Here is a 22,013-nt window from a genome sequence, read left to right as displayed (position 1 = left end):
TAACAGTCACATAGGTAAATATGGGAGTAGGTGGGCCTTTACGTATCAAGGTCCCAAGCCATTTAGAGCTTTATATGTCAATACAAGCACTTTAAATTGGATCCGGATCTCAATCAGCAGCAAATGAAAATTACATAAAATTGGTGTAACATGGGTGCATGGATGAACTTTTGTCAGTAGCCATGCAGCCCTATTTTGAACCAGCTGAAGTTTTTGGATCATCTTCACACAGACGCACTCCACATTTACAATAGCTACAGTAGTCCAATCGGAAGATTAACAAGGCATGGATAACTGTGGCAAGTCTATCCAGGTAGGGGTATAGTTGGTAAATCAACAGCTGAAAGAAAATACTCCTCATCACTGAGTCTACCTGAGACTCAAGTGATAATTTTGTGTCCAAGAGCACTCCCAGGCTACAGACCATGGAGTACAACCCCATCCCCCCTTCATGGATCACTGCTTTGTCGTGGCGAAGGGGCTTGTGTAGCTCAATGAAGCTATGACCTATGCCGTGCAGGGCCACCCAAGATGGACAGGTCATAGCAGAGAGCTCTGACAAAACGTGATCCACTGGAGAAGAAAATGGCAACCCACTCCAGTATCTTTGCCATGAAAACCCCATGGACAGTACCAAAAGGCAAAAAGATATTACTATTGGACTGCAAGGTGATCAAACTGGTCAGTCCTAGAGGAGATCAACCCTGACTGCTCTTTAGAAGGCCAGATACTGAAGATGGAACTCAAATACTTTGGCCACCTAATGAGAAGGAAGGGCTCACTGGAGAAGAGCCTAATGCTGGGAACAAAAGATGGCAAAATAAAAAGGGGAGAGAATGAGGAGGCTAGGTGGAGTCACTGAAGTAGTTGGCGTGAGCTTAAGTGGACTCCAGGGGATGGTGGAGGACAGGAAGGCCTGGAGGACTGTTGTCCATGGGGTCGTGATGGGTCGGACATGACTTTGCAACTAACAACACAACCCCATCCAGGACAGGTTGGAGAACCCCCAACCGGTCAAGCAGTCTATCCACCAACAGCACCTCTGTCCTATCTGGATTGAGTCTCAATTTATTGGCCCTCATCCAGCCAGTTACCAAGTTCAGGCAACAGTTCAGAACAGAAACAGCATCACTTGGGTTTGATGAAAATAAATTAGAGGTAGCACTGAGCATTATCAACATACTGATGACATCTAAGCCCTCACCTCCAAATGACCTCTCCCAGCACTTTCATGTAGATATTGAAAAGCATGGGAAACAGTATGGAGCCCTGTGGAACCCCATGGAGTAAATGCCATGGGACAGAGCAACTACCCATCAACACCACTTTCTCCATACAATAAGCCAGATAGAAGTGGAACCACTGCAGAGCAGTGCCTTCAACTTCCAATGCAGCCAACATGTCCAGAAGGGCACCATGGCTGATGGTGTCAAAAGCCACTGAGAATTCCAGAAGAATCAACAGGGTTGCATCCCCCATCTCTCTTCTGGCAAAGGTCATTCCACAGAGTGACCAAGGAGGTTTCTGTTTCAAACCCCAGCCTGAAACCTGATTTTAATGGATCTAGATAATCTGTATCAATCAAGAGTGCTTGGAGCTACTCAGGCACCTTGCCCAAAAAGGGGATATTAGCTACAGGACTATAGTTGGTAACATCCCCTGGGTCCAGGTTTGGCTTTTTTAGCAGCAGTTTTATCATAACCTCCTTTAAGGAGGCTGAAACAATTTCCCCTCATAGAGTTCCCTATACATTATCCTTGCTGCTTTGTTTTCTTAAACTGGAGCATACCAGGAAGTCAAACAAGTTCTAGTCATACGTAATGATGATGAAGATGACAATACTACATTATTAAAACACTTATGTTATTAAGGAATACCACAATATGCAAACTTACTCTTTAACCTTAAAACTACTTCTAGATGATAATGCTGATTCTACATACTGTTTCTAAGTCCATAGGATATAATTTTCTTTTTGGCTCTTCACATTGTTGATGGATTTCCATTTCAACCTGTAGTTTATTTTTTGTTTACTCACTGGCAAAAACATTTCACAATCTTAGCATGTATCTATGCCATGGGTCCTCAAACTACGGCCCAGGGGCTGGATCCCGCCATGCCCATTTATCTGGCCCACCAGCGGTTTGCTTACTCAGAGAAAACGATCTCCAAGCGAGCAAGCTGGTGCCTCGTGCGCCCACCTCACGGCGCATGCCCACCCCCACCTCGCCTTGCCTCCCCTCACCACACACTCTGCCCCCACCTCAGCATGTGCACCTGCACATGTCACCCTTGCCCTGCCCCCTCGCCAGCCCGCACGACCGCCGGCACCACCTTTCCGGCCCACATGCAGCACTGGCACCTTTCAACTGGCCCCCTGGTGAAAAAAGCTTGAGGACCCCTGATCTATGCCATGTCTAATACTTGGTACATCTGTAATAATTGTCTGAATAAAAATTAAATACTGACACACATAGCAAACAATACTATTGAGTACTAAATTATACATAGTTATTTAGTGTTCTTAAAGGACTAAGTCAGGGGTGGGAAACTTATGGCCTACCAGATATTTTGGACTACAGCATTCATGAAGTCCAATATGTATAGCCAGTGATAAGGGATGATGAGCACTGTAGGCCAAAAAATCTGGAGATCAAAAATCTTGAGCTGAACTAAGGAAGGCTTGAATGTACCAACAAATAAATACCCTATTAATATCAGTTCTGTCTGTGTGTCACATGTAACTTCCCCCACAAAAAATCCTTTTTTCCCTTCCAGCATCACATTATCTAAATAGAAATGGCATGTTAACCAGCAGTTACTTTTAAAAAAATATTGTACTGTCCTATTGCAGTCAGCTTGCAAATAATGAGCACCCCAAAATTTCCTATTTCACAGTACTTTAGCCCCTTCTCCACCTTCCCCTACTGCAGTCACATACCAGCTTGTTTAATCAGGTTTCAGATCTAAGTCACATTCACAATATTGACAAATTGGCCAACAGCTGGATCACATATTGTAATTGTTACTTCCTAGTTCTAACCCGTAGCTTTTAGCACAGATATATCACAAAGTCAGCAGTTCCTCTCCACTGAATAGTGACTAATAACTGCAATAAACCTACAGAAATTAGGCTATCCAGAAGGCTTATGGGGCATGGGGCAAGTACAATGGGGTCCCACCACAATCCCTGGAAGACCCTAAGCATGTGTCAGGCTCTGGGAACACTGTGTCAATGCCAAAATATCCTTGGCACAGGAGCTGAGGGAGGGAGCCCCAGGACAAGCTGCTCCATAGCCCCCTATCCCTACAGCTCAGAACATGAAAGGTATTTTAGCAGGGAATTGTTCCTTACAACAAATGTACCACTTGTGTGACATTTCAAGGAAATCTAATGGTATTTTTTTTATTACCTTTGCGATGGATGAATGGGCCACATCTGGAATTCTGTGGTTTAGCTTAATAAGTTTACCATGCCAGATTTCCAAGAAGGGCCTACATTTGATTAAGCCACTGTCAATTCTTTTTGCAAACCGGGCTTTGGTTTTCACTGCAGCTGAGGCTGCTCACAGGTCTGGCAAGGCATTTAAAATAGCTTTCTCCCTCCTAACTGGAAGAACAACTCGGACAAGACAGCTTACTATGGACATGCACAGGAAGCTCACACACCTTAAAGTAATTGTGAGAAGTCTATTACTAACTAGGCATCTTGGCGAAACAAGTGAGAACCGACAAGTATGCGCAGGCACTCAAGAAGCCCCAAAGCTTCCGCCCCTAAGCCAGCCTGTCCGCAGAGGTCAACATGAAGGCTTTCAGGAGGACTCTCTCCACCGCCCTCCACTTGTAGGGGCAGCAAAAGGGGAAAGTTTCCAAAAGATATAGGAGAGCGAGCAGAATGTACAACTGGGGCTGCCACGTGTGGTATTCCGAAAGACTCGAAGCTGAGAGAGTCGCCACCTAAAATTCCTGACTGAGGAATAAGGAGAAGCGGCGGCGGCGGCGGCGGGTGGGGGTCTCTCAGGGAAGCCTGACTCAGCGTTCAGAAGGAGGCGGAGGAGGAAGCTCAGAGCCTCCTCTCGACCTCCTCACGGCCGGGCTGCCTCATCTTTTCCTGTCCGCCCCAAGCCCAGCGCCGCGCCGCGAGTACCTTTCCTCGCCCTTGCTTTTCTGCTTCTTGCCCATGGCCGCGCTCGTGACCGTCTCTCAGAGGTCGAGGTCGAGGTCTCTCTCCTTGCGCAGGGCCCAGCCAGCCACATCCACACGCGCCTGGGCACATATGGGGTAAGAGAGGCCGACACGATACCACTGGCAGGCTGACGTGCGCAGGCGCTTCCCCTCTCCCTCTCAGCGCACGGCGCGCATAGCGTCCGAGCGCCTGGGAACGAGGCGGAGCGGCTTGCCGGGCCGAGTCTGGTTTCGATCGCGATCGCCGCCTCTGGACGGAGGGAGAACAGCAGCATCGGCGGCAAGCTCAGGAAACAGAAACCTGCATCGGCGGCAATCTCAGGAAACAGAAACCGGAGACATAGACTTGAGCATGGTCGGGAGGGTTTGTGGGCGTGGTGCGAGCATGGACGTAACATGAGAGGGGGCCCGCTGGCATGTTGCTGGGTAGCCTTCGAGTTCAGTATCCGTACTTCTTGCATTCCGCTTCCCTCCGGCTACATGGTTTATTCCGCCAACCACACCTGTAACTGTAATGTCTTTTTAAGGTTAACACACTTCATACAGCTGATGAAGTAGGCAGTGTCCACGAAAGCTTCTCTAAGACATTCATTTGTTGGCCTTTAAACTACCACAGGACTCTTAGTTGCTTGTTCTTCATGTAGTTGTCTAATCCACTTTGAAAGCTATCTGAATTGATGACTCGCAGCACATCTTGCAGTAGCAAGATCCCAGGTGCCCTCATTATATTGCTGAAATAATTCTACCATATTTGTGCCTTCCTGCACTACATTTTTAGCCGAGGTTGTCCAAGCAGTTAAAAATCAAAATAAAATCATAATAACAATTGAATCAGCATAGTAGCATAGCAGTATAGGATAAAATGCAATATTAAAAATAAAGTTAAAAGGTTAAACTATTAAAATGCAGGGAAAATAAAAAGATCTTCACCATGTAATGAAAAAAAGAGTTGGCATCAGGTGCACCTCTTCAGCTCATTCCATAGCCAGGGCACCACAATCAAAAAGGCCTCCCTTCTGGCAAACATCCACCTCATTTCCTTTGGAAGGGGCTTCCCGAGGACCCCCATATATGACTGCAGGGTCTGGGTAGGTACATATGGGGTGAGGCATCCTTCAGATAACCTGGCCCTATTTGGATGGCCTCATTTGTAATTCATTTCTTATATTTAACTGCTGCAGTAGGAAACTGCAAACCAGGAAACATAATACAGCAAGTTGACACCCTCAGGCAATCAGTAAATTTATGTTATAATACAGCAATAATTGTATTTTGCTTAGTCGCACTGACACGATTAAACAGTAGAACAATTAAAAGTATCTATAGTCTTCTACTCCAAATCGTGTAAAAAAATCCAAACTGCGTATTATTTTCAAATATTTATTAGGTCGACCAAAAAAATTACATTTTAGTGATTTTTGGTTGGACCATAAAGTGGCTAACAACCGAATCATACTCGTGTTTACTCAGAAGTCAGCCTCAAGAGCGGTCCATCGGATGGGAAGTAATAATCCAAAATCCCTTTCCGCCCCCTCCCGCACGTTTTCCGCTCAAAGAGCAGAGTATTCTGGGCCTTGTAGTTTCTGGGCGGGACTAGCACGCGGTTAGCCATGACGTACAAGTACGTAGCCCGATGCATTCTGGCCCTCGTAGTGTACTTCAAAGAAATCGTGGTTAGCCGCTTAAACCCAAGAAGACGCGATACGGCACTTCCTCAATAAAATCCCCAATCTAGCGCCTCCCAGCGTTACCCACAGAACCAAGGCTGTAAGCAAGAAAATGATTGAGCATGTGTCGCTGCACTGCGCATGTGCAAAACGCGACCGAGACGACTAATTCCTGAGTCGAAAGAACGCCTTCCTAATGCGTCATACACCAACAAAGACGCGAGCGTAACCCTGTAGCCGGTCGTGGAGTTCGTCCACCTTCCCGGCGGCGGAACGAAGAGCGGCAGTCCACCCGTGAACGAAACTGGGGCGGCGGCGAGGAGGAAGGGGATTTTCCTGTTCTCTAAGGTTCCGGGGCGTTCAGTCTGTGCTCTTCGGCTCTTCTGCGGTGAGTGTCGGGATCGACCACCGCCGGTTGGTTGCAAGGGCGGTACAAATAAATGGTATTTACCACGCATATACGTTCGGATTCTGTTAGAGCGGAGATTAGATTTGGGTGGCTGTCTGTTCCCCTTGCCTGAGTAGGATGTATTCTTGGCGGAGCAGATCCTGCTTTGGAGCTCCTCACAAACCTTGATAGGCCAGCGTTTTTCAGGCGGAGATTCAGCAGATTCTGCTTGTCGCGCAGCTAACACAGCGAATGTTAGAAGCGTAGAACATCTGCCCTGGCTGCAAGTCACCGTTAACAATCTTGTTTGTTGATCGTATTTAAGTTGCTCTGGGAGCTTCTTTGGCTGAAGAGTGGGCTAAAAATTATTCTGCTGTTGCGGATTATCATGCATTTTTAAGGCTTCCATAGTAAAATGTAGAGTATATGCTATTATCATTAAATTCAAAGTGAAGTAAGGTTGACAAGTTAAACTATTTTACTTTGGATTCCACAAATAATGTTCTGGCCTTAAAAACAATGCAGATATAATTTTATAGTTTAGTAGCTGGTATCTTTTCACAAAAAAATCAAAATAATGTTAAAAATTCTTATAAATGTTATGATTACTATTCATTATCAAAGCAATGTTATGTTTTATAACTATATAGGCTGAATAAATATATGATTGAGAATGGAATGGGTTGGATGGGAAAGTGGTTGATACTGACCTTTGTTTATTGTAAATGGGTTTAAATTTTTGGAATGACCCTTGGCTTTTTTTCTATATACCCCCTTTCTTTCTATTGTATTTTCTGAAAACAAAGATTTGGAAAAAATCAAAGTAAGAAAAGAAATACTGAAATGCAAATGAATCAAAGCAGGTGAGCAGAAGGGGTATTCTTTTGTTCTTCCTCTTCTGTAGGATGTTTTGATTGCGGACAGCAGCAGGGAGGAGACAAACTAGATGAAAATGTGCCTCACTATCTCATTGGAATAAAACTATATATTTTAAAGACATCTTATAAAATATAAATGCATCTTGCAAGTTTTTTAAGATTAGTGAATTGATGTTTTGAGCTGCAAAATGGGTGGGGACTAAGGGAATCCAAGAGAAGAAAAGCCAGATGGAAATGGGCTTGGCCAGTCAATGGAATGAGCCTTGTTCTTCCTTTCATGATAGTTCTTGTAAACATTTCCCATATGAGTATTTATGAAAACTTAGATGACAGCATCATCTTATAAAAGAGATTTCTTCTGCTGTTGCAACTTCATGTAATTACAATAAAAGTGGTAAGTGATTCTGTTGGTGCACGTGTATAGATAAACTGAGTATCTTAAAACTAAATTATCAATAGCTGTATGTTCACTGCTTGGGGGTTTTATTGTATTTAAGTGAATGTAAATGTCAGTAAGTAAAAAGATAAACCATCTGAAAACCAGTGAAAGTTTCTTGTTCCCTCTTTCCTGCACTTGCAGTCTCCTGTGAACCTTGAAAAGCCTTTCCATACACTGGGGAGCTGAGAGACACCCTTGAAGAGTATGGGATGGGGCATTGAGGGGGGCTGCTTCAGGAAGGAAAGGGAAAGGAAACTTCTGTTAACTTCCTTAACGGCACCATCCTGCTGATCATGCTCTGGATTCACATGCATCCATTCATCCAGTATTTGCAGGAGGAGTGCTAGACGTGATCTTTATCTCTATCCTACTGCCCTGCATTTTTTGCTAGATGATCCTTTTTGCCCATCCAGTGAAAGCAATTTGGAGAGGGAGAAAGAGGAGCAGAAGAGGCTTCAGGATTCTGATCTCCTTCCTGCCCAGCAGAAGGTTTTCCCCTCTCCAATTCACTTTTTCAGCCTCAGAGGGCAACTGGTGCAGTTTTTTCTGTGGCAGCTACAAAGGGGCAGGGAAGGCTGTTGGCTCTCCAGCTCCCTTTTCCAAGGCTGCCATCCAGTCCTGAAGGAGGGAATCCCAACTATCTTGTGACCCCTTAGACAATGTCTAAGAACTCCTTAAGTTAATTTCAGGGTCAAAACCATTGTATGCTTTATTCTTCAGAAATACAGTTTTGTTTTTGCAGAATTAACTGATTCACATAATACAATTAATCTAGATAGATTTTTTAAAAAAACTCAGGGCCTTAATAACTGAGAATTCAGAAACAAACTGTTCCATGCCAAAATATATGGGATCTGATCTTACACATACAGTTTTGAAATCATGTATTCTACTCTACCTTCCCATAAAGTACACACATTCCAGAAAGTGTTACTTTAGATGATGGTTGCCCAAGTTTTATCCTCTGAGTTGCAGTCTACACTAGTGTTTTATTCTGGAATGTAATTTCTGGCTGACTTGCTCAGCAGACTCCCTAACCCATTTTCCTGATGCTATTTCTTATTCAATATTCTATTTTACTGCAAACTGTTTTTATGACAACTTTTGGAGTAATTATGGTTTCTGTGCTTTATCAAGTAATACGTTTTCCAGTGAAGCAGTATAATAATTTTTACTGGTACGAAAGACTTTAAAGCATATAGCCTGTTTTGTTTTCCCACATACCCCTCTTTCCTCCTTCTCTTCCCTACTATTTCCTTGCATTGATTTTGATGGAATTTACAGGTAGCAGCCTATTTTTCACCGCATACATACAGAGCTGTGCAATTGTGAATCACAAAAATTATTTTTAAACCTGCATTTTTGTACAGCTACAAAGATGAATATGCAGTTACCAAATTCTTTTTATAAAACAGCTTGAAATAGTTTGGCATATGCTTGTGCTGTAAATACAAAGAATAATATATATATTATCTTTACTATTTCTACTTGTTCCAAAATTAAAACAGTATGCATTGGCATGTGGCACTTGGTCATGTTATAAACTGTATTGTGCTGCACTGTATTTTTTATGTGTGCCCAGAGAGCAGCAGTTGAGTTTTAAAGAAATACTGGCACAGTGTTCCCTCACAAATGATAGAAACTCCAGAACAGATACTGCCTAAGAAATGCATTTGTCATTCAAACCAGTAGGTAATATTCCTAGAGGCTCAGACAAAAATGTAATTGCTGCTCTGTGAATTTAACTTTTCGATTGCCATGCTGAATTTGTGTGCATATTTGAAGGTCCCATTGATATCTCAAGAATATAACTGCATGGAAATGTAGTTCCAATAAATGTCACTTTATGGCATCAGGTTCTGATTCAAAGGTGATTTTAAGGTTTAATGTGTCTGCTACATACATAGGTGGAAGATGGCTGCTGATACTTCAGCTGAAATGTTTTCAAAAGCTCTGGAGTCTCAAATGCTTCAAACAGCCAAGATTGTAGAAGAACAGCTTGATGCAGAGATACAAAAACTGGACCAGATGGATGATGATGAACTAGAACTTGTAAAGCAAAGAAGACTCCAGGCATTGAAGAAAGCCCAGCAGCAGAAACAAGTAACCTCCTTGTAGTATTATAAAAAGCTACATTTTTTAATATATGTTTAAGTATATTTTAAACATGCAAAGTTCTTCATATTATTAAATCCATAACTTTGACAACAGCTGAGCCCTGTATAATAGGCTAATGAATATAATATCATTCTCATATTGCAGATTAGGATAGTAGCTTGCTTCATGCTACAAAATAAGCTTATGGATGAAGCAAGTTTTTAAGTATGTCACACCTATGCAACTTGCTCCTATTCATGTTTATTCAAAACTAAATTCTGCTGAATTCAATGGGGCTTGCTCCCAAGTAGGTGTATTTAAGATGGCAGCTTAATATATGTAACTTGAAGTGTCTTAATACAGTTCAGTGGAAGGGTAAATATTAATGGGATTGCAAATCCTATCAATTTGGAAGGGAGCCCAGTTAAGTGGGATGTAGTTCCAAATAAAGGGATGCAGGTGGCACAGTGGTTTAAACTGCTGTGCTGCTAGGCTGGTTGATCGAATTCTCCAGTTCGAGTCTGCACAACAGGGTGAGTTCCTGTTGCTCTGCCCCAGCTCCTGCCAACCTTTCAGTTCAAAAGCATGCAAATGCAAGTAGATAAAAAGATACCACTTTGGTGGGAAGGTAACTGCATTCCATGCACTTTGGTGTTTAGTCATGCTGGCCACATGACCACGAAAACTGTCTGCAGACAAATGCTGGCTCCCTTGGCCAGGAAATGGAGATTAGCACCGCCCCTAGAGTCAGACGTGACTGGACTTTAATGTTAAGGGGAAACCTTTACCTTTAGTTCCAGATAAATTTTCATAGAATATGCCACATAACCATTGTGGTACTCAGTTTGCTGAAGCTTACAAACCTGTAACCAAGAGCACTTGGGACCTTGAACATTCCTGCCACCCCAGTAGTTTCAAGTACTTAGTTAGAGAACAGCTTTATACACCAAAACAGGATGTTATGGAACTGATTGACTTACTAGAAATATCAAAATTATAAAGGAACTTATGCATGAAAGCTTGAATTACACATGCGCACGCACATAGAGCTATATAAGATATGACTTGAAAAGCAAGTCCAAAATGAAACAGTTTGTCATCCATGAAAAATGAAAAGTGAAGTGTTGAAGGTACCACACAAAACTTTGTAAGCATAGCCTGAAATAGCTCCAGTTACTAGTAAAGTCTGAAAATGTTATGTCACCTGCCCAGAGATTTGGCTTTTGGGCAGTATAGAAAGGTATTGAACAAATTCTGTCTGTTTTCTAAAATGGGAGGCACAAAATGTTTCTAAAACTGGTTAATATATGTCAGAATTAGCTTGAAAACTGTAATTTAGTGCATAGGTGGTCCGTGACTCATTGAGAATTAGACATCTTAATATCTGATAAGATTAATTTAATACATGAAAACTGAAATCCTGTATATACATGTTTCTGGAATTAAAGCACACTGAACAAATTAACACTTATTTCCAAATAAAAATGCACAGGATTGTACTGGAAATTAACTTCATCATAAAGGTCAGTAGTGGCTATGAATATATCTGCTTTAGAATGCAAGCTTCATACCAATTATTGTTCAGCTTAACTGTTACTGCTACCCCTTTATTTAAAAGTATGCCAGATTTGATTACGAATTGGCAACGAAGCTGATGTTAGGAAAGTTAAAAATTTCCACAATCTTTCTTGAGCAAGTAATACATACAGCAAGGAAAAGAAGTGAGATTTAAAATTGACTTCAGATTCATTAGGATCCGAAAGATAGCCTTGTTATGGCAGAATTAAAAGTACTCCTGATGTTTTATAAGAAGTCAAGGAAGTATTCTCTCTCTTAGTGTCATAAGCGCTACCAAGAAACATTGTGCTAACATTTTGTATTCTCATACACAGGAATGGCTATCAAAAGGACATGGGGAATACCGGGAAATCCCTAGTGAGAAAGATTTTTTTCAAGAAGTGAAAGGGAGCAAAAATGTGGTCTGTCACTTTTACAAAGATACAACTTTCAGGTAAGTATAGTCCCTGTAGGATTTTATAATACAAAAAACCTTGTTAAATGGATCAATTACTGAAATCAGAAAATCTGTGGAAAGTCTGTCTTCCTAGATGTACTAAAACTAATTCATGGGTCTAATGCGTCTTTTGTTAGTAACAGACCTCTTAAATTTTCCTAACTGTTGGCCCATGCATATTAAGAGCCTTGTTTGCTGATTACTCTTTCCTTGGCTTAGTGAAAATACAGCACACTTGCAGTATCCTGAATTATCCAGTACTGCAGTATCCACTACTGTCTGCTTGCTTGGGTCTGATGAGATAAGCCTAATGCTGCGTGCCTATTTGGGATGCAACTCTCATTGTTCACTTGGACTTTTATCATGGTAACTGTGCATAGGATTGTGATCACAGTACAAGTTAAGTACAGTATTTCAAGGATAGGCTGCATAGGTTATACCTATAAAATAATATGTATAAAGATTTGGGAGATTTTGGCTAACCTTCAGATCTAGTTATTAGTGTCAAGGGAAAGGAAGTACAAGAGTAAAATTATATATTTGCTCCTACAAATACATGCTGACTTTAATATTTGTATTGATATAATCGAGTTACTAACACATGGCATATAAATGTTGTGATCAAATACTTATCTGAAGTAGGAGGCAAGGTAAGACTTTATATCTGCATTTTGTCACTGTAAACTGTTATTTTTTATTTGTTTCTTCCTCAGATGCTTAATATTAGACAAACATTTAAGCATTCTTGCAAAAAAACACATTGAAACCAAGTTTATCAAGTTAAATGCTGAAAAATCTCCATTTCTGTGTGAGAGACTTCGCATCAAAGTAATTCCTACACTGGCACTTGTAAAAGATGGGAAAACACAGGATTATGTTGTTGGCTTTACTGATCTTGGTAATACAGATGACTTTACCACAGAGACTTTAGAATGGAGATTAGGATGTGCAGACATAATCAAGTACAGGTAACTAAAATTATCTTTATAAAAATAATAAAACATTAATGTTCTAAAACACATAGTAAGTGAAGAACAGAATCTTTCTTTCAAGGCAGCAGAATGCCTGTCAAATATTGAGCATTAGCTTCCATTTGTTCAACTGATTTAAAATGACTTGTTCTGTTCACAGCTCATTTTGTCAAAATTGCCTTTCATAGAAGTTCCTGCAGATTTTCTTATCTGAAGATATGCAAGGAGTTAGAGGATAGTACTGAACAGATAAAATTCTATAGACTGCATGTTTAATTCATCAGGATTGAACTTATCCTGGGCTCCTGATGCAGGTTTCAGGAAGTAGGGGATGGGTCTCTTTTGCTGTAACCATCAAGAGTGCTGCTTCTTGGCTTCAGGAAACATTTCTTAGACTTGACTTTGGACTTATGTTTTACCAATAGTACCATATAAACTGTTTCAGGCAGCTATTGCCTCAACTATGCATTTACTTTACCTTTTTCCTTTTTTTAGTGGCAACTTAATGGATCCACCTTTCCAGAGCCAGAAGTTTGGAACCACCTTCACAAAGCTGGATAAGAAAACAATCAGAGGAAAGAAATATGATTCAGATTCTGATGATGATTAGATGTCATGATAAAATATTTGTAAATCATCTTTTCTTTAAGCTTGGTACATTTCTAGGAATGTTTTTATACAGCTGTTTGTTTTCAAAACATTTGCACATAATGCTCATTTTCTAAACAGTTTTATACAACTCATAAAAAGAAATCGTAAATATTTTTTTCCTCTGGGGGATCATTTCTAGGCCAAGAAATCTGAGCCCTTTTGAACTTTGTCACATGAGAAATGATGTTCAGTATTCTATTATTTTAAAAGTAACCCTTTTAAACTGAATTTTAGTACCTTCTACTATTTACCATCACAATATTAATGAAGGACTCCTGTCAAGAATTGTTATAAAACTATTCTGGAAGTGGTACATTAATAAAATCATTGCTTGCCAATGCCATGAGTATGGCATTATCTTAACTACATTGCACTGCATATTGTACAAACATCTTAGCCTCCTTTAAAGAATTAGGGCTGTAATCTTATACACACTTACCTGGGAGGAACCCCTATTGGACTCAATGGGATTAACTTCCTAGTAGCTGTGCATAGGGTTGCACTGTAAGTGAAACAACTGTGTATACTGCATGATAAAGCAACATCAGCAGTAAATAGCACATAAAAACTATACTGAAATGTATCTTGCTTGCAGTTTTTTTAATGTGGTTTAGAGAACAGGCCAGATAAAACAATTGCTTTTCTCTCTTGAAGCAATGAATGCAGTTTAATACAACTTCTTGCACTGTTGTTCTTCAGTAATAAGTATATTTTTCTGAATGAGCTCTACCTTCCTGGAATTTTAAATGTCCCTTGAAAATCTGACAGTCTAGCTGGTAGGTGAATCAATTTCTCTGTGCTCATTAACATATATGATTTGGCTACTTCTTGAAGTGTATCTGCCTTTTGTCAGAACAAGGAACAATGGCACTTATAGGTGCTATTCATCTAAGAAGGAAAGCCATCCTTCTGAATTTCTAATTGAGGTAAATATGGAGCCAGATTGCTTTTTTAAAAGTCTATAATCAAAGCCAGGGAGTGGTGTGGTCTTGATGTGCCTGACTCCCCTTTAAGCAAGCTTTGGCTTTATTTTCCCCATTTTTATTCTTGAGGGGGTAAGAAAATGGCTTAGGTAAGAGAATGAATGAGCAAAACAAATATTCCCCAGGTAATTCTCCCCTCCTTGGCTCAGTGCAATGCACTGCTATGTCTCAGTCATTTCTTGCCTCTATTAGATGGAAACCAATTTACATAAAGAAGATAAACATATACAAGATTAAGGTTTAAGGGAGTCGGGTTTAAGTGAGAACCACAGAGTGTTGGGGTAATGAGAGGAAATAAGCTAAACAATGACTTGAGGGCAGGAGGAAAGGAGAAAGCGTTTAAGGGTATGAGCAAATCTACTAAACAGGTAGAGTTGGTAAGCAGAATCTTCATGTTCTGACATCCTAATTACTAGGTGCTATAAGAGATGCAAAACCCATCTGGCACTCTAGCACAGTTGGTCAGCAATATTGTTCTCTTTTTTTTAATGTTCATGTAAATCGAAATAAAGTTGAATTCTAATTCTCAAGTGTTTGTCCTTTCAGAGATGGCTTCCTTTGCACTTGCTTTATACCTCTTAGTAATACTGCTAAACTTTGTTCTACGGTGCATGAGAATGCCAGAAAAGGGATGAGATATGCTTTGAAAAATTAAGCAGCTATCTTAGATGTATCCACTCCACTTGGCCATTTGGAGCAGACAGGCCTTCAATGTTTATCTCACCTTGGACAGTGAGAACACTGAAGGATCAACTGAGCACACATGGTGAATCCCTAACATGGCCTTCAGGTAGTTGGTGAATGTGCAGGCACAACCAACAAAGCATACTTGCGTCTGGTATCCACAAGACTCGGGGCCAGACTACGGGGATAGAACTGGATAATTGCCATAGACTTCACGTATGTAGCACACCACATCAACATGGGCATTGCTCCTTACCTTTCAACAAATGAGTTGGATGGGGACTAACAGTGCACTCCTATAGTGTGTTTACAGAAGTACCATGGGATTCAGTGGGATTTGCACCCAGATTAGGACAAAGGATGGAAGTCTCAGATACTTGCATTTTTCCCCATTGAAATCAATGGGCATGTTTGAGCAACATGTTAATTCACATGGACACAAACTACACAGGGTAATCACAGTTGTAAGTAGTACCTTCTCCCACAGGCATCCCAGGGAACACCACATGAAGAATAAGACTTACCTATCACCTGGGCTCCAAGATCACAGAAGGTGACTGCAGCCAAGAAATTAAAAGACGCTTGGTCCATGGGAAGAAAGCTATGGCAAATCTAGACAGGATACTAAAAAGCAGACATCACCCTGCCAACAAAAGTGCATATAATCAATGGTTTTCCCAGTTGCAATGTATGGCTGTGAAAGTTGGACCATAAGGAAGGCTGAGCGCTGAAGGATTGAGGCCTTTGAATTGTGGTGCTGGAGGAGACTCCTGCGAGTCCCTTGGACCGCAAGGCGATCAAACCGGTCAGTCCTAGAGGAGATCAACCCTGACTGCTCTTTAGAAGGCCAGATCCTGAAGATGAAACTCAAATACTTTGGCCACCTAATGAGAAGGAAGGACTCCCTGGAGAAGAGCCTAATGCTGGGAACAATTGAGGGCAAAAGGAGGAGGGGACAGCAGAGGATGAGGTGGCTAGATGGAGTCACTGAAGCAGTTGGTGTGAGCTTAAGTGGACTCTGGAGGATGGTGGAGGACAGGAAGGCCTGGAGGAGTGTTGTCCAAGGGGTCATGATGGGTCAGCCACGACTTTGCAACTAACAACAACAATCGCCACCTCATTTTTTCACTTTTGCAAGACCAACCTCAGAGAGCTGTTGACTAGTATGCTGTAGTAAGAGTTCCCTTATACAAGGCAAGTGTAGGAACACACCATTTAACTTTAGAGGAAATGATTGCAGGTTAGAGCCAGATTTTGTTTAAAAGAAGTTCAAAATCAACTGTTAATATTTGGAAAAGACTAACATGGCTTAACTCTGAAGTCAGGTGTGTGGCAACCAGTAGGCCAAAAAATAAGTATGGGATATGGTTACCTGCTTGTCTCATGGAGGCAAATAGTGAAGGGATTCTAGAGATAGGAACCCAAAGAGTTGATTGGATAGGGAAGTCTTTTATTTCTTCCGAGAAGGTTGAGCAATGTATTTCTAGAGTTTATTAAGGCAGGACAACTGGCCCGGTTTTATAGCTTCACCCTTTTCAGAATTTTTATTTTCTGCAAGTGGAATGAAGCCCAGCTGAGAGAGGTGAGGCAAGATGGTGGTTATTTTGGGTTGCCCTGCTAGAGATCACACTTTTGCCAAAAGCAGAGGTAGCTGGAGTGGGTCTTTCGTAACCTCCTGAAAAGTACTTGCCTGGGGACTTTTTGCCTGAGATCTGTTAGATCTCTACTTGTGGTAAACCAATTAGTGAAGTGATATAGAGTAGGTTTCTGGAGAAAACGTAATAATCAGAAATGCTTTTCACATTAAGGTCAACATGTACTATTACACTGTTAAGTGTAAGCAAGAAGCAAGCTACAGAAGCAGGAATTATGGAGAAATTTAGGAATTTCCATCCTGGGTTTGATAGAACAATTTTGTTTTTTCAGCAACAATTCTAGCCTTGTTTGACATACTAAAATGGCCTCATAAAATTACTCCAAACAAATATGTTAACTTGCTCCCCATAGGCAAATACACTGACAGAGCTCTCAGTTTAAAGTTAGATTTATTGAATAAAATATTGGGGCGCATTATTAAGATTCAATTGTTTTCTGTTCCACTGGTTTTAGACAACGGCGAATTATTAGTTCACCCGTTGTACAGTTAATAAAGGTATCAGACATATCCTCTTCAGATGGCATTCCATGGGGTAGCTTTAATGGTTTTATCCTGCAGTTAGAAAGAAAAGAAATTAGTACTGCTTTAAGAATGCTATTTTAAAATGCTATTTTAAGTAAGGCAACTTAACAAACCTTATCAGATGCTTAATGATTTTCAGTTTTGCATTCACAGAAGGAATGTTTTTGTGCACTACAGGCTCGTATCTCTGCAGGTAAGCATAAATGTTATTAAAAGATTCAATTTCAAGCATGTCACACATACTGAACATGTAAATATAGTTGATTATGCAGCTCTTGAAATTCAATATTTAAAAATAACCATGTAGTATGGTCAGTAAAAATTAATGTACTGAGTAAAGAGTAAATTACTGCAGACAGAATTACCCAACCAACCCAGAAAAGCAATAAATTATAATGCAGCTTTTGAATTCCTTTCTGTAACAGTGTACAGATTTCAGCTCACATCTGCAAATATTAACATTTTCATATGTACTAATATTTTCATTCATTAATTCATTAAACTGTGATAAATAACCCCCTCGTAAAAAACCTCAACACTGGAATCCTAAGCATGTTTATTCAGAAGTCAGTGTCACTGCAATCAATGGTTCTTACTCCCAGGTAAGCTTCTATTGGACTGATAAATCTTCATGGATTTCAAACTCAAATTCATTAACAGGTAACACATGAAAGCAAGCTTATACAGGCAGGTTCCTTTGCTTGATCAAGGATGGAATTTGCAAACTGGATGCAGATGCGTGACTGTACTGGAATAGATACATGAACACAGTGCTTCTAATGAAATCCCTAATATCAACACCATTCTTCTCCATCTTGAAGGCAGATGTTAATATGCATTCCCACATTCTGTATGTTACTAGATGAGCACAACAGAACAGCTGTAAGTTACTAGGCTAGGAGATTGCTCTTTCATGGAAGACTCACACAGCTGGAAAAATATTGATGAACATGTCTACCATGCCGAGATAAAAAGAATTTCCTTGGTTGTTCTCTCATAGAAAAGAGATTGTTTGGGTTATTCTTCCTTGAGAGATATTGTTTGGAAATTCCTTGCGGCAACACTTAATATAAATTGGAAAATATACTCTTAAACAGTTCTTGAATCAGAATTCTTCGCAGCAAATCAAGTAGAACTGCATGCTGTTTCTGCATATAGTAAGTTACCAAACTAAACCACATTGTAGTCCACAGCTGGACAGCCTCTAGCCAGCATGCTAGAGACCTTGGCTGAAGCCCATCACAAGTACATAAGCATGTAGCACAATAGCCTGGCTGGCATGCAAGCAGGATAGGAAAGAAGATAAGAAGATCTTGGGAAGACCTATCTGGCCAGGGCGACTTATATTGTTATTTTTTGCATTTTAACTTATGTTTGTACTTTTAATGTTATAATTATTTTTTAACTTAATGTTGTAAGCCGTCCCAAGGCTTCGGCGAATGGGGCGGCATAAAAATGTTTTAATAAATAAAATGAATAAATAATTTGTGTACTTCCTTCACTGCTCAATCAACTGGCGCTTTTTCCATTACCAAATATATTGCCAGTCTTTACAAAAACTGAAATGAAAAGTACTTCTATATAAATAAAAGAAGCCCAAACTAATTATCCACATTTTTCTTTCAATTAATAGATGTATGTGCACTTAACAAATTATTCATTAGAAAACCTCACCCTACAATAGAGATGTTCTAAGTATAGAACAGCTAAGGTTATCTAACAAACCTGTCAAAACATATTGGAAGCTTGCTAAACAGTACAATCTTAGAAGTACATTCAACTGAAAATAAGTATCTAATTTAGGGGGATTCACTTCTGAATAAAGATGCATGGGATTCGGCTGTATGAGTTAATATTAATCTCTGAACTTTTTCTCAGGAAAATCACAAAATGGAAAACAAGATTAAACAATTAGATACTTTTCCTAGTCCAAGAACTTCAATCATCTCCTTTTCCCAATAAGGACGCCTTCTTCCACTTTTGATTCTCATGACTAAGTGCAGTTTATGAGGCTGTTGTGGATCACCTCCATATTTTTCATGATCACCAGGTCGTGGCTGAAATACCTAAATGAAGTTTAACAAAAGCTGGTTTTAGTTACCCATTCATGACTTCTCAACACAATACCTTAGGAACTGTTAAGGATGCAATCCTATCACCTCCTGATATTGTCGTGCAGGGAAGCTCACAGGATTATTCTGTTCTGTGGCTCCAAGGTCCTGTGAAAACAGAACTGGAACTCCAAACATAGAGGCCCTGCTTCACCTTTTGCAGCTGGTGCAGAAAGGACTGCACTGACTGCCTCTTCAAAGTTGGAAAACAGCTGCAGGAAGGAAGAAAAGGAGCATGCTCGACAGAAGGGAGGAGGCTGGGGTCAATGGCTTATGCTGTATCCAAATGGTGCCCCCATCTCTTTCCTGTCATCTCTGCAGCACTTCATTGAAATAAGTGCATATAGCAGTCAAAAGGAAATGCGAGACATGAGGCATGGGGGCGGGTACAGAACATAGGCCCACCTTGCAACCTGCACTGAATGCATACAAGGCTCTGCATTTGGAGGCTTGTATGTATAAAATGCAAACAGCATTGAATTGTGCGCTAAGTCACTAAAAAAGTTATTTGTACCACGAATAGCTAAACAGTAAGCATAAGACTGGAGAAACAAATCTGCATCAAAAAATGTTCTATAAACTTATAAACACGCAGTTCTACTTCAGTTCTAGATAAATATTCCAATTTCAGAATATACACAGCTAACACCCCAAAATAAGGATTCAACTATAAAACTCACTACGTTATGGCAGAGAAGGGTTGCACTCCTTTGTAAACTTATTTTACAGTAAGTATACAAATTTTACTTCCTGAGTTGTTTTGTGATGTTTTGTGATGATCGAGCCTGGAAACACTGTTAAGCCAGCAGTAAACCATGGAGTAAGTCATGACATGAAAAATCAGGTCTAAATGTGTTAAGGACAAGGCAGATATACTGGACATTGTTTATAATATGGTAAGGGCATAATCCTATGCAAATTTAGGCAGAAAGAGGTCTATAGCTCACAGTATACCCATGCCTCTATTTCTGACACAGCCTCTTTTCTGTTTAACCTTGCACAGGATTACACCTCAAGTCTCCTGATGAGAACTGTGAATAAAACAGATTTTTCAACACAAAGCTTACTGATTCAGGAACTCTTGCTCTAGTAAATGTCTGTCTAATCCACATGCTCCAAGTGATGGGCTCCACTTTGTTCTTTGAAAGATTCTAATACAGGAAAACCAAAAAGAGAAAAAAAAGACACAACATATTGTTTCAAAATTTAAACATAACTGTGTTTGTAGATGCGCATCAAAACCTATCCTCCCTTGCAGGGCCTAATTCCAAGTTAAAATATACAGATCCTTTGGTATTTCTGAGTATCCAGTGCAAAAAAATAAACCCTCACAAAACATTCAAGGTGTCAATTCTTAACAGGAAACACATTCACTAACACTGATTTTGTTCATAAAGCTAATACTTCCACAAAACCCAATGTTTCTTCAAAAGCAAAGGAATGCTTTTAAAGCATTAATGAAAAAGCATTTCATAATAAAAAGACTTTTATTTACCATTCTTGTCCCAGTTTACTGTGATTAATTAGCCCTAGATTTTCTTACAAAATGAAGGGTGCAAGGACACAAGATCATCTGAACACCGCCCCCCCCCCCTTCTAAAGATGTCTCCCCTTTTGGGACTAAACTGTGAGTGGTGTGGGATAATGAAACAGCACTCTACAGATATTCAGAAGTACACTTAAACTGGATGTTTATTTCACATCTCCCAGGACTAAGGCCCACTATTAAAACAAAGCAGGGAAATACACCCTTCTCAACATCACCAAACTAGAACAGCAGCATAACGGATTTCCAGAGATCCCCACACGGCATAGCATTCTCCGCTCATAGGACAAGTCTTTGACAATCCAGCTCGGTATGCCCAAAATACACAACAGGGGAGTTTTCTTTTAAAGCCTTCTACCAACGAATCGTTCCAGATGGCGCCCCTGAGCAGTCCTCAGTTGGCCCTTTTATACATAGACCATTAAAGGGTTACACATAACACAGTTAACACTTTCCAATAGGTAACAGAAGTAAAAAGTTGCGATGGCGTGATCTTTTCCATTCGCAAAGCGAGGAAGATGCTCCGAAGGAGAGGGGGGAGGATGGGGTGGGGTAGTGTGGGTTGCCCTTTGTTTGAGCCGCTGTTACCTGTCAACTGTCTCTGAACTGGTGCCTGGTCAGTGTCAGCTACATTACAAGGATACACACATGCTGATTTCTAGAAAAGAGGGTTTTTCTCAGGCTTGCTTATGTGTCAATGATTGCATGATTTACCCCATCAACCACTCTGCTAATATTCAGGCGTACACTATTCTGGATGCTTACTTCACCTCTCCCAGAACTAAGTCCCAGTATTAATCCAGAGTTACAATCAGTATTAAACCTTCCCAACATCACCAAACTAGAACAGCAGAATAAAGGATTTCCAGAGATCCTCACGCGGCATACCATTCTCTGTCCACAGGACAAGTCTTTGACATTCCAGCTCGAAACCCTTTCCATATCCCTTCTGTCTCACCTGCCAAGCAGCAGGACTCCCCCACATTGCTCTTTTCAATGACGCTCTAAGCGCCGCCATCTTAAGCTCCGCCGTCTCGAGCAGCGTCGAGCTTCCAAAGAAAAAGATAAAAAAAACTTCCTTTGGATCGTCCAATCACAGGAGGCAACCCCACGCGTTCCTACTATGGGGAAGGGACGTCTAGGAATATTTCGCGTATCTATGGTCTCTCCTTTCCGCCCGTTCTTTCAGATGCTTCCGGTTTCCATTTCTTAGAAATCAC

General features: G+C 40.6%; 3 protein-coding genes across 5 annotated transcripts in view; 1 reads left to right on the top strand and 2 right to left on the bottom strand.

The window, feature by feature from the left end:
* EIF5B (eukaryotic translation initiation factor 5B) overlaps nt 1-4,358 on the bottom strand; it is a 36,951-nt gene extending 32,593 nt beyond the window's left edge. Inside the window, exon 1 of the mRNA XM_044433781.1 lies at nt 4,148-4,358. Within this exon, the coding sequence (XP_044289716.1) occupies nt 4,148-4,182 (35 nt within the window). The 5' untranslated portion in view covers nt 4,183-4,358. The remainder of the gene's footprint in view (nt 1-4,147) is intronic.
* Nucleotides 4,359-6,034: 1,676 nt separating this feature from the next.
* Nucleotides 6,035-14,803, top strand: TXNDC9 (thioredoxin domain containing 9). Of its 2 annotated transcripts, XM_044433689.1 has the most exons (6): nt 6,035-6,240; nt 7,047-7,103; nt 9,465-9,660; nt 11,547-11,665; nt 12,382-12,636; nt 13,135-14,803. In XM_044433689.1, the coding sequence occupies exons 2-6, from the start codon at nt 7,084-7,086 to the stop codon at nt 13,247-13,249; spliced, it is 705 nt and encodes a 234-aa protein (XP_044289624.1). In that variant the 5' UTR covers nt 6,035-6,240; nt 7,047-7,083; the 3' UTR covers nt 13,250-14,803. The 2 variants fall into 2 exon arrangements, with proteins under 2 accessions (XP_044289624.1, XP_044289632.1); XM_044433697.1 differs by lacking the exon at nt 7,047-7,103 and having other exon boundaries at nt 6,036-6,240.
* Nucleotides 14,804-16,985: 2,182 nt separating this feature from the next.
* On the bottom strand, nt 16,986-21,887 carry MRPL30 (mitochondrial ribosomal protein L30). 2 transcript variants are annotated; one of them, XM_044433706.1, is made up of 5 exons: nt 21,752-21,887; nt 20,315-20,398; nt 19,056-19,202; nt 17,250-17,323; nt 16,986-17,166 (listed from the first exon to the last, which is right to left on the bottom strand). In XM_044433706.1, exons 1-5 carry the CDS (start codon nt 21,809-21,811, stop codon nt 17,031-17,033), a joined length of 501 nt encoding a protein of 166 aa, XP_044289641.1. In that variant the 5' UTR covers nt 21,812-21,887; the 3' UTR covers nt 16,986-17,030. The 2 variants fall into 2 exon arrangements, with proteins under 2 accessions (XP_044289641.1, XP_044289648.1); XM_044433713.1 differs by having other exon boundaries at nt 21,682-21,813.
* Between the last annotated feature and the right edge of the window lie 126 nt (nt 21,888-22,013).

Source organism: Varanus komodoensis, unplaced genomic scaffold, assembly GCF_004798865.1.
Source record: "Varanus komodoensis strain SLA01 unplaced genomic scaffold, ASM479886v1 scaffold1, whole genome shotgun sequence".
NCBI lineage: Eukaryota > Metazoa > Chordata > Lepidosauria > Squamata > Varanidae > Varanus > Varanus komodoensis.
The sequence above is the reverse complement of the archived record's forward strand: the minus strand, read 5'-3'. Positions and strand labels throughout refer to the sequence as shown.

What these genes read in the sequence shown, in the direction of transcription:
- TXNDC9 (XM_044433689.1), top strand. Translation starts at nt 7,084, where the DNA reads ATGCAAATGAATCAAAGCAG. An exon ending in AAGCCCAGCAGCAGAAACAA is followed by an intron (nt 9,661 to 11,546) that starts GTAACCTCCTTG and finishes TCTCATACACAG; the next exon opens with GAATGGCTATCAAAAGGACA. An exon ending in TACAAAGATACAACTTTCAG is followed by an intron (nt 11,666 to 12,381) that starts GTAAGTATAGTC and finishes TTTCTTCCTCAG; the next exon opens with ATGCTTAATATTAGACAAAC.
- MRPL30 (XM_044433706.1), bottom strand. Translation starts at nt 21,811, where the DNA reads ATGGCGGCGCTTAGAGCGTCATTGAAAAGAGCAATGTGGGGGAGTCCT. An exon ending in AAGTTCTTGGACTAGGAAAA is followed by an intron (nt 17,324 to 19,055) that starts GTATCTAATTGT and finishes GCTTACCTGCAG; the next exon opens with AGATACGAGCCTGTAGTGCA. An exon ending in ATCATTAAGCATCTGATAAG is followed by an intron (nt 17,167 to 17,249) that starts GTTTGTTAAGTT and finishes TTCTAACTGCAG; the next exon opens with GATAAAACCATTAAAGCTAC.